The sequence below is a fragment of the Lepidochelys olivacea genome (genome assembly GCF_965140295.1).
Source record: "Lepidochelys olivacea isolate rLepOli2 genome assembly, chromosome: 21".
Classification (NCBI taxonomy): Eukaryota; Metazoa; Chordata; order Testudines; family Cheloniidae; genus Lepidochelys; species Lepidochelys olivacea.
In genome coordinates, this window is record NC_140431.1 from 11,553,260 (window position 1) to 11,567,199 (window position 13,940).

At 42.5% G+C, this 13,940-nt stretch overlaps 1 protein-coding gene across 17 annotated transcripts in view; it reads right to left on the reverse strand.

Moving 5' to 3' along the window:
• The window catches only part of FKBP5 (FKBP prolyl isomerase 5), a 50,180-nt gene that overhangs the window by 11,976 nt on the left and 24,264 nt on the right, over positions 1 to 13,940 (reverse strand). For 8 of the 17 annotated variants that reach the window (XM_084611340.1, XM_084611341.1, XM_084611343.1 and 5 more), the window contains 4 exons: positions 12,090 to 12,215; positions 10,531 to 10,675; positions 8,580 to 8,722; positions 7,029 to 7,143 (listed from right to left, as the gene is read on the reverse strand). In XM_084611340.1, coding sequence (XP_084467466.1) covers positions 7,029 to 7,143; positions 8,580 to 8,722; positions 10,531 to 10,675; positions 12,090 to 12,191 — 505 coding nt within the window. In that variant the 5' untranslated portion in view covers positions 12,192 to 12,215. Of the gene's footprint in view, positions 1 to 7,028; positions 7,144 to 8,579; positions 8,723 to 10,530; positions 10,676 to 12,089; positions 12,216 to 13,940 lie in introns of those variants that run through there. The other 9 variants (XM_084611332.1, XM_084611337.1, XM_084611334.1 and 6 more) reach the window with 2 other exon arrangements.

Genomic DNA, 13,940 nt, shown 5'->3' on the forward strand with positions numbered 1-13,940 from the left:
GTAATAAATAACCAAATTACAAACCATCCCAATGCTCTAATGACTAGACCCGGCTGCCATATAGTCATAGAATCTCTTCTTTCACCACAATTTCCCCCCACGCTTATCCCCATTCAGTCACACATATTTTTAAGCTGAGTGGTGTGAGAGGCCACTGAAACAGAAGCTGAAAAAAATGTTATTTTATCATGCTACAGACTGAGGTTGATTGTCCCCTTTCTGAGATCAAATCCCATTCCTCTGGGATAATTTATCTATCCAGATGCTTTTCCCAGCGTGGCCTTTTTTTTTTTTTTTTGCACTTAGGATAAGCTGTCTGCAAAGATGGATATAATTAATTATTTTTGTTTAATTGACCAGTCACCATCACGTCTATTAAAAGTTAACTTTCTAGGAACGTTGTTTTATATAGAAAACTGAGAAACATAATGCCTAACTGGAATATACTGGTACCATGGGAGAGCGAGCCAATTAAAGTTAGTTTTGATCTTTAAACAGGTTAGAAAAGTTTCTTTACCCAACATCTGACCAACCGTGTCTATTCCATGGGCCTACCCAATCTTTAAAACTCTCTGGTTCTATTCACATATTTCTCGTGATCCTAAATCAGCACCACACTCTGCAGGCATTTTCCACAGGTGCTGCTGCACCAGCTCAGATGTTTCCCATAAGGGCTAACAGATTTCTACATTTTATTAAAGCTAATGTTAAAAAATTATATAGTACACAGGTTAAGAAAAGAGTGTCCATAGATCTGAGTATAGTGCTTAGATTATCCACAAATACAAAGTTTGTTTTTAAAGTCATAAGATACATATAGTGCATAATCAGAAATGACCCAAATTTAGGTGAATAAATTTAAGAATACAGTTTAGATATTAGCATCCAAGTATTCAGATACATCCCTCAGGAAATGTTATACAGAGAGTTGGTTGTGGAATGCAAATACAGCAATGAGTGAAGATGGTCCCTCAGTAATTGAGAATTTAGGGTAGGTTGTCCATTTAGAAAATACAATCCACGAGGAAAGTTACTACAAGTGGTAATGAATAGAGAGAAAATATCAAACTAAAATGCTCTCCAGGACAACCTGAAGGAGAATCCATTTCAGTGTCAGAGGTTGATAAAACAGACAAATAGGAGTAACATAATGACACACAGGAAGAACTACTGAGCTCTCTTGTAGAGAGCTGGCAAACCTCTGTCATGCAGAGGTTATCTTGCTTTGTGCCCTCTGCCTGGCAGGAACCACCCCAGTTCAGCACACAGCAGTTAAACAGCCTTCTGATGAGACAGATCCGTCTTTGAGCACTGGGTGAACCTGCCATTCTTCTTGGTGCTATCGCTGCATCTGCACGGTTGTGTGGTTTTGGGAAATTCCAGCCCACAACATGGATGACTAATCCAGTTTCCATTTAATCACAGTTAGAGGCGTTTGGAACTTTTACAAAATGCGATCACTAGAGAGAGATATATGCATCTTTATCAGGTTAACAAAGCCACATCTTAGCACTGATGCTGCACCTGGAATACTGCAGAGAAGGACAGGGATTGTGATGACGCTCTGGAGTTGCCTAACAGCCTCGGGACATGTCTTGCATCGGTCATCTATAGCTAAGAACTAGAAGAGCAGGCCAGTGCGTGGCTGGCCAGTCACTGAACTAGAAAGCACAGCGTGACAAGTTTCGTGCAATTGGTAACAGAGGTCCTATGACGATCAGGGTCAAGAGACTCCAAGGGGAGAACGTAAGGTTGAACCTTCCCCAAAACCAACAGCTGAACCAACTGACTGCAAGCTGTATTTTATGAACACTTACCGTGTTCTGAACTGGGGGGTCACTATGAGATACGTATACAGACTGTGGTTATGAACGTAGGTATTTGTGTATATACAAAATCCTGCACATACTCTGTGTTACAACATTTCGTTACCCCTCGCAGCAGGGCTGGGAGCAGTTAAGCGGGGAGGGGCACCTCCCAAACCAGGCGTTTACACTACCCAGTTCCAAGAAATGGCTGATTGTGCAGCCTAGGAAAGGACAATGGTGGACCATTAGGAGTTAACCGGAAGACACAGACATCCTCAGCTATCAAGTCAAGAGGGAATTTCCTCCGCTCTGAATAAACATGAAAACACCATGGACAGAGAGAAAAAAAGCCTTTTAAAAAGCAGGCTTGTGTCTGAGGTTTGTCATTCAGGTCAAGGGGTACGCTGGGAAACAGCTCCCAAGCAACAGGAAACTTGCATTTGAAAAGGGATTTTATTTAATATGGAAGTGTAAAGCCTAAGGTTGTGTCTTTCAGTTTATTTTCTTCCCTGACAATTTCATTTTTCAATCTGGGTTTTTTTTATTAACTAAACTTTTTGTTTATTTTTACCCAATCAGGTCTCTAGTGTGCAAACTGTGTGGAGCACACATCCTAAAAGAAGCTGGTGTCAGGGTGGCTGGTTTCATGCCTGGGGGCAGGGGACGGGGGGGTGACAAAGCAGAGAGAAAAAGTCCAAGTGTCTCGTACTTAAGAACCCTGGAAGGACAGATTTGGGGGGGACTCGGGACTGGATGGGCTGCAGGTATCACCCTGCAAAGAGTAACTAGGCTGGTAGAAGCTAGGGTGAGACCTTTTGCTTGTGGGAAGGCTACCAATGTGAGGGCCTTGAACCAACGCTGCACAGCATAAAGGCACCCAAAGTTACCGGACAGGCAGTGACAGAACTCCTCGTTGGTCGGAGCAACCCACTAAACATCACAGTTCCCTACACCACAAGACAGAGCTACAGGAAATCACAGATTTTTGGCTTATCCCACTGCTGAACGAGGGCCCCTATATGAATAATATGAAAGGGCACCCATTGGAGAGAGGAGAGCTGGTCAGGACGTTTTTGATGAAATGTTTCTGTGGGAAAATACCAATTCCTTGAAACTGAAACTCTTTGCGCAAACGTATCAATTCTAACGAAACTTTAGTTAGGAAGGTTTCTCGGGTCCAAAAACGAGAGCGCAAGAGACAGATGGGAACACCGCCCCTCAGAATAGCCAACTGCCCAGTGGTTAGAGCACTCTCCTTGTATGTGGGAAACCCAGGTTCAAGCCCTAGCTCCAAATCTGCTCCCTCCCCCCACGCCTTTTTTTGCAAAAGGGTTCGAAAGGTCTGTGGGGGAACATAAACAGATTTAGAAACCTCCATTTTTCGTGAAAAGGAATCCTTGTTATCCCAGCCAGCCCTTGCTGAAAGCTCGGTGACTCCTGACCTACACTCTTCCATTACCGCCAAGTCACCTTGGTTTTCTGCTTTAACAAAGAACAGTGCACCTCACACACTCCCACAGCAATTCTCAGTGTACATTTTGAAAACAAGTAACCTGATAACCTTACAGTACCACATAAAGCCTCCCTCCTCCTTTGCTTTGGCGCAGAGATCTGGCCTGCTATTGCCTGTAAACACCAAGCACAATAATGGGGCTATCCAGGTTATTATAATCATTGAAACCAGCAGGAATCACTGTCGGGAATAAGCCAAGAGACTGAGCTGGAGAGGGAGCTCCTTGCTACTCCAATTCCATGCTGCCTTAAGGGGGAAAAGAAGGCTCATTGAAACAAGCGCTCCCAGTTTCCCAAATCCTTGCCTTCACCAGAATAATTCTGTGAGTTTGATGTAAGAGTCCTGGTTCTAGCAGTATGGCATTCACAGTTAATCTGTTGCCAGCCTCTGCCAGCATGCGAAGACAGTGATCTAAGGTGCAAGCTTTAAGAATAGAACAGACAGGATGGCATGAAGCTTCCAGCTGGCCTTTCACAGACTTGCTATGAATTCAAGCACAGTAATTTTATTCTGTTTTAATTATATGGAAATATAACGGCAACAGGAAAGTCTCCTGTTCTGTTTTTCCAAGTGCATTTAAGAGGTATCTAAAGCAGCTCGTTTGGATACAGTTACACTTGGAGAACACAGCAAGAAACCCCAGCCCGGCTGCAGAACATCACTTCAGCTGCAGCGCTGACTTATTGTTCTCTCAGTGCCTAGAGCAATTTTGTTTTGAAGAGCACAGAACGCTGTGTTCTGAATGTGGCTGGCACATGAACCCGATGTGCTGACTGCAATTTGTACTCCTATTAAAACAGAAAAAAGGCTGTAACAAAAGCTAGAATGCAAAAATTCTACTCTAGGCTGTGTCTTAGGAAGTGGGACTCTGAATTATGCCCTATAACTCAAGCTAATTACATTGCCTTTGAAAATCCAACCCAGAGATGTCAGTTCTGGTAAAAGCACGTTTTCCTCCAGTCTAATTATAGCAGTGATGGCAGGTACCTTTGTACTAGTTTCTGAGTTAACACTGGGTTTTTACTAGAACTCAATGGAAATATTTTAAGAGTGAAAATGTGGCTGCTGTCTGGTTGAAAATAGATTATTATGACAGATCATTGCTATTCCTCTGGTTTTGTGCCATCCTAATCCCACTACCTGTGTCTGATCCTACCACCTTGTGCCGGATATGGAGTCTAGAATGGGACACTCAGAGAAAGAGAGAGAGAGAGAGAGAGGGAGAGGGAGAGACAGACAGACAGCATGGTAGCAACCAAAATACTGTTAAGAGGCTGCCAGGTCTGAAATGTGCCCCGTCCTTAAAGCACATTTAAGGAAACCCAGGCCCTGGGCAGCTTGTTAGATCAGAATGAAACTGAAGGCCACATTGGTAACTTGCTCCGAACCAAACTGCTAGCACAGCGCAACTTTTGGGAATAGGATTAGTAAACAGTTCTTGACCTCTGCCTTGCACAGGCTGCATGTGTTATGCAAAACTGCCTCAGAGGGCATTAATCTCCACTATCCTGACTATGCCTGTGTCCAAATTAATGCAATAAGCTAAGAAGAAAGTGTACTTTTTAAATAGTTAAAAAAAAATTAAAGGAGGATTTATAATCATGTGCCATGAGAAGGGCCCACTACTAACCACCACTCTGAGGGAGTCTTTAAAGAACTGCTATATCAGGATGTTTTAAATCAAGATTGTATATTTTTCTAAAGGATCTGCTCTAGCGATTATTTCGGGACGTTCTATGGTCTGTGTTATGCAGGACGTCAGACTAGATCATCACTATGGTCCCTTCTGGCCCTAGAATCTATGCTTAAGGAAGAGCCAAATTGCTGATTAAATTGATAGGTTTTCCTCTTTCTGACAAATCAAACCACTTCCTAGCGATTAAAAACAAATAAATAAGAACAGTGCTTTGTTCTATTTGTTACTTTGTGGTGTAATAAACATAATTGTGTGTCTCGTTACAAACTTCCTGAGCACACAAAAGCATAATGGGTTTTGATGTTTAAATGAAACCAAAACATAAGCAATAAAAAGGAATGCAGCAGTCAGGACTATTAAACTGGTATCTGCTTTGATTTATTTTTTTTAACTTGGCCTCTAGGTACAATAAAGCAAGCTTGAAACTTTACACAAAACTTCTCTCAGTACACATAACCATGACCCAAAACATTCCATAGGCAGAGTGAAATTAGAGTCCAAAGGAGTTCTCTCTAAAATCAGTCCCGCTAAAGGACTAGACATTTAAATTAATAGGCTTAACAAGTTGAATGTGACAATTCAGATCAATTTCTCCCCTCCCAAAAAGGTTCATAAACTCATACCGTACAGAAGCTCTGACATAGGGAGAAGGGGGACCAGCTAATCCTAAATGTACAATTTAGCCATTCAAATGGCCAAGGCTTCCATTTCTCTCTAATTCTATGGTTCAATTGTTCTCTTTAAACTTGGCTTCCTTCATCCTTCCACTCCACATCAAATAGCTGCTTTAGAAGAGAAGCTATAATTACTCCATCATATTGATGGAAAGAGTGCTATAAGAAATCTGAATGGGATTTCAGATCACTGCTTCTGGGCCAGATTAGGACTTCAATTAAACCCATAGAACAGTACTGACTTCAGTAGGCCCTTCTCATTAATCTATGCCTACTAGGTAGTAGCCATCCAAAGGTAGCAGTAGTATTCTGGCCACAGGGAGAGGGAAAGAAAAGCCTTAATTGTATTATAGATGCAACCCAAACATTGTAAAGGACTATGAAAATAGGAAGCTACCTAGTTTAGGCCAAGACATGCATGCCTGTAACATTTAATAAATACTGGACTCAAGTAAAAGCTACAGTAGTAGCTAAATAGAGGCGGTGATTTTAATCACATATACACAAGAAAATCCAGAGTTTGGATATACAAAGCAGCCCACACTTGGTCCCCTACTGCATTACAGCGGCTTTCAGACCGCAACACGAGAATGGAAAATCTTCAAAAAAAAAAAAATTAATGAATAAAGGAAGACAACCAAGGAGACAGAACTCATACCGTACATGCCGAATTTTCTTCAAAGTTTCCACATCAAACTAAGGAGAACTGGTTGCACAATTTAGTATTGGTTTGTTTATCAAAGCCAGAGGGGGCCGTCGACAAAATGAGGACCAGGGTGACTCAGAGAGAAAAAAGCCTGAGTTATACCTCAGTGGTCATTTCATCAGCACCTAGCTGCTTTCCATTAAACCCTTATGAGTCAGTGGCTCTGGATTGGCCAAGGAAGGAAGAATTGTGTTAACATATTAAATGCTGACACTCTCAGGCTGAGAGTTAACTGCCTCTCTCTTCGACTTCCTCCTTCCCCCCTCCCATGTCACCCTGTCTTCACACAAAACCACACAAACCATGGCCAGTGTCCTCTACATAGATACCTTGTGTTCTATTGGACAAATGGCACACTCCAGTCTTTGAGCTAGAACACTCGCTTTAGGAACCCCCTTCTGGCACAGCTGCAGGGTCTGATCTGGTCACACAGAGACGGTACAAAATATAGACTGGCAAACAGATGATGGATGACTCTCCCAGCACTCCTCAGAAACAACCCTGTCAACCTGCTTCATCGTCAGAGATGGCTACAGTGCTGCAAATCCCCTGAAATGCTATTACACAGGCTTCATTTGCACTTGGCTGTTAAGGTGAGTTTAGTTACTCGGGCAGCCAAGCCGGTACTCACTTTCTACGGTAGCTCCTTCATTTGGGTTGGAGTATCCTTCCCCTTTCCGTTTGATTCTCCGGATGATTCCTCCATCCTCAAATAAATCCTCCCCTTTGAAATTAAGAAGTTCGATCTAAATAAATAAATAAAAGATAACAGTTGATCGTAGATGTGGAAAACCAATTCAGCTGACAACTGGAAGAAGCCCATAAAAGCCAGCTCTAAGGTAGGGAACAGGTCCAATTTATTAAAAACTGGAATGTGCATAATATCTGAAAAGTAGCACAGAGAAAGAATAAAACTAGAGCATACTAATCCTGTAAGGATGTAATTCAAACAGTGATGTGCGATTCTGTGAAAACTGCCCTAGGTAACAGACCATAAGAATGGCCACACTGGGTCAGACCAATGGTCCATCTATCCCAATATTCTGTCTTCTGACAGTGGCCGATGCCAGATGTTCATTCGAGGGAATGAACAGAACATGGCAATTATTGAGTTATCCATCCCGCCATCCACTCCCAGCTGCTGGCAGTTAGAGGTTTAGGGACACCCAGAGCATGGGATTGCATCCCTGAGCATCTTGGCTAATAGTCATTGATGGACCTATTCTCCATGACTTATCTAATTATTTTTTTGAATCCAGTTATATTACTGGCCTTCACAACATCCCCTGGCAAAGAGTTCCACAGGCTAACTATGCATTGTGTGAAGAAATACTTCCCGATGTTTGTTTTAAACCTGCTGCCTATTAATTTAATTGGGTAACCACTGGCTCTTGCATGCTGTAAAGGGGTAAACAACACTTCCCTATTCACTTTCTTGACACCATTCATGATTTTATCTATCTATCACATCTCCCCCTCTTAGTCATCCCTTTTCTAAGCAAAACAGTTCCAGTCATGGAAGCTGTTCCATACCCCTAATCATTTCTGTTGCCCTTCTCGGTCTCTGCTGGCCAGACATAGCACCACTAAGAAAGAGGCCATTAAGCCTGCTGACAATGAAAACAGGCACACTGAGGCCAGTGGCTCTCCAAGGCAATTAATTGCAGCCAGAGCTGGGACAATCTGAGCCTTAATTAACTAAAGATGCTTTACTTCTGTTGGGTTTTGCACACTTTTATTTGAGAGGTTTTGCCAAGTAAACACGTACAAAATGTGCTCAGTTTGGCTGACCAACAGCTGCTCCATGCCAACTCTTATTTTGATTTAGCTCACTGGTATTAATGGATTTTTATGATGTGAAAACATTTTTGAGCTGCCCTCCCCCTATTTTATAGATGTACAAACACCCCCCCCCACAGAAAATTAACAGAGTCTGGGTCCTATTTGTGCAGGTGTTTTCCATATGCTTCCAAGTTAAGGCTTCTTTTCTGGGCTTCGTAGCTTCAGATCCTGTTTGGGCTCTGCTTCTCTAGTTTAGACGTATATTTCTGAGAAAACATGGGCATGAGTTGCTGAAGGTGGGGGGAAAACAATTCAAGAAGCCAACTGCTGTGTTGATTGGTTTTCAACAGCATGTCCCAAGGGAGGGAGTTTCCATACCAACACTCTTACACATACTTGCCTCGAAAAAGAGGGTTGCATTGGAAGGGATTTTCGGGACGCTGCCAGCCGAGCCATACGCATATTCTGGTTTACACAGCAAGTGGCAGATCTCCCCTTTCTTCATGGTGGCAACCCCAATGTCCCATGCCTTGATTACCTGGCCTAAGAGAAGGACATGATTCAATACGGGGGAATGATTTATAACATGAAATTGCCAAAAACAAGTCCTAGACACAGTCCGTTTTCTTTTTTCAAACGCTCTGCTATATCTGTGCATTTACGGTCTTTACTTGTGGTCATGAAACCAATACAATAAGAGTCACAACAGCTACACAACTCAACTACTACAAGGAATCCATCAGATCCAGTGGTCATCATAATCTAGGGACACACTGAAGCGTACGTCAGAAAAGTCGGTCATGGAAACTTGTTGCAGCCCCCTCCACATTAGTGGAGAACATCACCCCAACACGGAAAGCCTGCATAACACTCTGTGTTATTTAGGTGCTAGAGTGGGGCTGTGGAGGGGATATGGCCAGAGTGGCTACAAAGGGTGTGTTGATGCCCCCTGGGAGTGGAGGGCAGCTCCACACGAGTTTCCCACAAGCTTGCATGAAAGGCCCTACAACAGAGTTCTAGGAGGGAAGGACTATTGCACTAAGCTGTTCTTCTGGCTTAATACCCCAAATTCTATAGAGAGAGTTACATAAACTTCACAGTCCAGGAGTCTGTTCCATGTTCTCCTGTCCACTTTCTACAGAAGGATTTTGAAGCTGTAAGCCGTTACAGGAGCAAAAGTTTCCATTCTGTAAGCTTAAGGGCCATAAAGGGGAATGCAATCTTAGTAAATAGAGGCCGTTAGTAAATGGTGGTCCTTAATTTAAAATAATAATAATAATTAAAAACCATGTACTCCAAAACAATTCCTTTTTGTTCTCAACCTGCCACACAGCAAACAGAAGGTAGAATTTCATTTGTCTAAGCGTAACTCCCTTTGTTGCTCAGGCAGGCCAAAACCAAATTGCCTTGAAGGTCTGCTGACATCTCATAAGAGCTTTGAAAAGGAAGCATTCTAATTAGAAATAATGCCTTTATATTTTTAATTCAATATAGCTATACTCTCCCCTCTCCCCACGTTTATGTTACTAGTGACATCTGCCTGACAACAGGAACTCTAAAACTTCATGAGAGAGTTCTTCAGTCATTATTCAAGCTGGGGGGTATAAAGGTTACCACTGGCTGCAAAAGATACAAATAGGCAGGTATGCAGTTCAAATCCTGTCACACTCAACATGAAGCACACTTTAAAAATCCATTTTGCCTAGGGAGGTGGTGGAATCTCCTTCCTTAGAAGTTTTTAAGGTCAGGCTTGACAAAGCCCTGGCTGGGATGATTTAATTGGGGATGGGTCCTGCTTTTGAGCAGGGGGTTGGACTAGATGACCTCCTGAGGTCCCTTCCAACCCTGATATTCTATGACTCTATGATTTTGCAAAAGGCTATAACTATGTGGACAGCAGGAACGGGTAAAGCAGCACACAAAATGAGAGGGGAAGGAAATATATATTTCCATTGTGATCGGATTTTGAGCACCCACAGACAGATTCTCAGAAGTGCTGAGCACAAGCATCAACCATTGACTTAATGTAAACTGCTAGATATTAGACACCTACCGTCAGATTTCCAGAGGCACCCAAAAGCAGGAAACATTTGGAAATTTGGGCCTATAAAATATGATCTTAACACCCCAGGGGCCCTTAACAGACACACACAGTGACAATCACGCACAGCCACATCTACTCAGCAACAGAACCAGTATTACAACCTAAAATTTCCTTATTCCCAGTCTTGTGTTCATTCCGCTTAATCATGAGCTCTCTCTAACAATAGAATTATGTATCAACAAACTGACATTATCCAGAGAAAATGCACTTTGGATCCCTGAGATTGCATTTCCATTTCACTCCTTACCTTTCCCCAGACTGAAAATAAATGGCTCATTCCTGTCACGGCTGGAATCAAATTTTTTTCCATTGGCCAGCTTTCCTTTATAGTGAACATAAACCTTGTCTCCAATCATAGGGGATTTATCCTCATTACCAGGCCTCTTCACAACCTAGGAGAGAGAAGGACAACTAGGATGAAGATGGGAAGAGTCCATTTCAACAAACAGGCGGCTTCAGTTGACGGAGTCCCACAGCTTTTCTACTCTAGGCAAATGTCTAGGTTCTAGACACAACCATGCAGCTAAGCTCCTCTCTCCAACAACTCCAAACTCCCAGAACACAAAGCATATTTTGAATAATAAGGCACAGCTGGCGCACCCCAGCCTCATTGGTTCCAGCAGCGCAACAAAACACCCACCTCACAGTTCCTTGCACAGTCCCAATCCCAGAGAACAAGCCCAATGAATGTTGCGTACTAGCCAGCAGGCCTATAGTTGGTAGCACAACAACACGGTCTTGTTTTTCAGTTTAAGTAGTACCTCTGATCTAGTGTTTAAGTAAAATTGCTGAGCTTTCCCAAGTATATTCAAGGGAAGATTCTTTTTTTATGCCACTTTTGAACCCAGAGCACGTTTTCAGAGCACGTTTTTATTTCCATGGCGATCTAGGGATGCTGATTCGGCCTCCCAATGGCCATGGCTATTCAAGCTATCTTCTGCAAGAACCAGATCTCTAGATCAACCCTGTCTTCCAACTCATGGTGGCAGAAATCTAAAGAGGTAATGACTGAAATAACCTTTTTATTAAATTTGTCCCCCCAAAATAAAAATCAATAAATAGCATTAGTTGTTTCCCATCACATATATAGGGATTTGTACAGGCCACAATAGGGAGAGCTATAGAGGCTTTACAATTATACAGGGATGTGTTTAAGTACCATATTTAGGAATCTAGTCAGTAAAATAATATTTACTTGCTGCCAGTGGAATGCCACATCCATAGGGGTAAAATCATTCCATTCGTTTTTGGTCAAAATTCTTTTATGCTACTGTTTGGAGAAGGCAGTTCTTCAGCTAAAAGGAGCGGGGAATGTGCGCAGAGGAGATATCACTGGGGAAATCGTTATATTCAACAGATAGGATGAAGCCCTCGAAAATATACTGCGGAACAATCCTGGATTTGCCTCCAGTAGGAAAAGGGGCTGAGCAGCAGACTAGACGACCCAAGTAATAGAAATTAGATCTAGGGAAAAGCCTATGAGTAATACATACATATACTGCATGGATGTACTGCTAAAGATCTGATTAGACAAACACTAGCAGTGAAATTCACAGTGAAGGCTGATATCTGTACTGCAGTTGTGATCTCCATGCCATTTACGTCTTCCTATTTTTGTAAAGGGAATTGGACAACTAAATCCCCTACACAACTTTGAAAAATCTCAGCTTTATTGTGCTGGAAGCTGTAAGACAACCCATGCCACTAACATTCAGACAGTTAACAGATGTGTACGTGCTCTAGAGTCACTGAATTAGGAGTGTAGCAGCTATTGAAATGTGCCATTAGCTTTGGCAATGACCTCACCTTCAGAACCCCTCGATCTTGATTGGGTGTGATGTCCTCTCCTTGTTCAGCAAGAGCTGCTGTCTGGACTTCTTCATTCTTTGTGGCCTCGTCAGTTGTCATTGTCTACTTTCATAAGCACAGATGCTGTCAAAACACATACAATACACCACGCTCAACTGCAATTTGTATTTTCACAGGTCTACGCTCCTCTAAGGCACCCAGTACAAGAGCACTGACCCATTTGACCTTTGCAGGAAAGAAAATCTATTAGCATAAAACTGGTCTACATATGCAAAGTGGAACATCCCTTTCCATGGAGGACAGAAGCCACGAATTGTTAAAAAGAAAATTCGTAAAACACAGAATCTGCCTTGTATACGCAAACAGGACTAGACCAATCTGATCTCCCATTGCACTGTTAGTGACTGGGAACAACTTTTTAACAGTCAATGAAAGCCAGATTTCTCCATGCAAGGTTTCCTCTGAATAGCCAGTATGACTTCACCACCACTGCCATCTCTATAGGAGGATTCCAGGAGTGTCACTCGGCAGCCTAAAATGTCTGTTGAATCAGCGTGAAGTGATGAAACAGCTACAAGCATGGTGGAGAGCTCTTTTTGATAGAATATCACCAGGTTCAATCATCAGTAGGACTGGTAGTCTGTTCCTGTCCAATTTAAGTTTGCAGCCATTTTTGGTTTTTAATAAATACAAGTTACACCTGTGTGACAGCATGGGTTTTCAGCTACTAAAAGTCTTGTTAATTCTTTGAGGATCTTTTTAGCAATAGAGATCAGTGATAACCTCACACAATCACTCAATACATGGAGTCACAGAGAGGTATAAAGTTAGCCTGGTTTCACATCCTTATGTTCTGTCATTGTCAATCAATCACTGCCATGTTTTGAGGCAACACTGTGACATCACAAATCAGCGTATCAATCCAAGGAACACCCTCAGATGAGTTTTGCCATTGGCCCTGGAAGGTTGAACACCAGGGAACCAGAGCAAGAGCTAGATAATCAACTCCTATGATGGGACAAAAAGTCAAAGAGTCTCAGGCAGATGAACTCCAGACAATTCTGGGTTTGAAAGATTCGCACCGACGTGCTGAAGTGGAACCCAAGCAGAGCAGAAAGCCAGGACAGAGACCTGAGCACCAGAATTGTATGCCCCAAGTGTCCCATTCCGGTTAGCTAACAGACAGCTGTGTTCTGCATCCCTAGATTGCAAGAGTAGCACATTATAGTAGAAGCTTAGCAGAGAGGTGACAAAGGCATGGATGACAGTCTCGGCCTCCTGACCAACTGTAATAGACAGGCACAAGCACTGCCCCCGTCAGAGATACACTAGCCATTTCTTCCAGGATCTTAGAGAGGAACACATTTTAGACAAACATACAGCCTGGACCAGCCCAGCGTCCTCGTGACCACGAAGCTTCCAAACACAAGGTGATCAGCATGCGTGTTAAGTTTACTGATCAAGATGCCAAGTAACATAGAAAACGCCTTCATTCCCTAAAAGGTAGATATTTCTGTTTACAAGGGCATGGAAAACCATAGATGTGCAAACTCCCTCTTATCCATCAACCAAATAAGCCCAATCACCGAGGAGCTGTTTCAGGGCCCACAAGCGGAGAAAGTTATTTAGAACACTAACCTTTTTGTGCATTGTACTGCAAATTACTTTACGCCCACAGTATATGTCAACCATTTCCCATAGAGGATTATTTTCTGTGTCTTTGGAAAATCAAAACCAAAAGCTATTTTTAAAAGCAGCACCACCACCCCAGATTCCTTGTTGTTTCTTCTTGCCCATCCTCCTGGTCCATCTCATTTTTTGAAAAAAAAATTGAGATCTATATCCAAA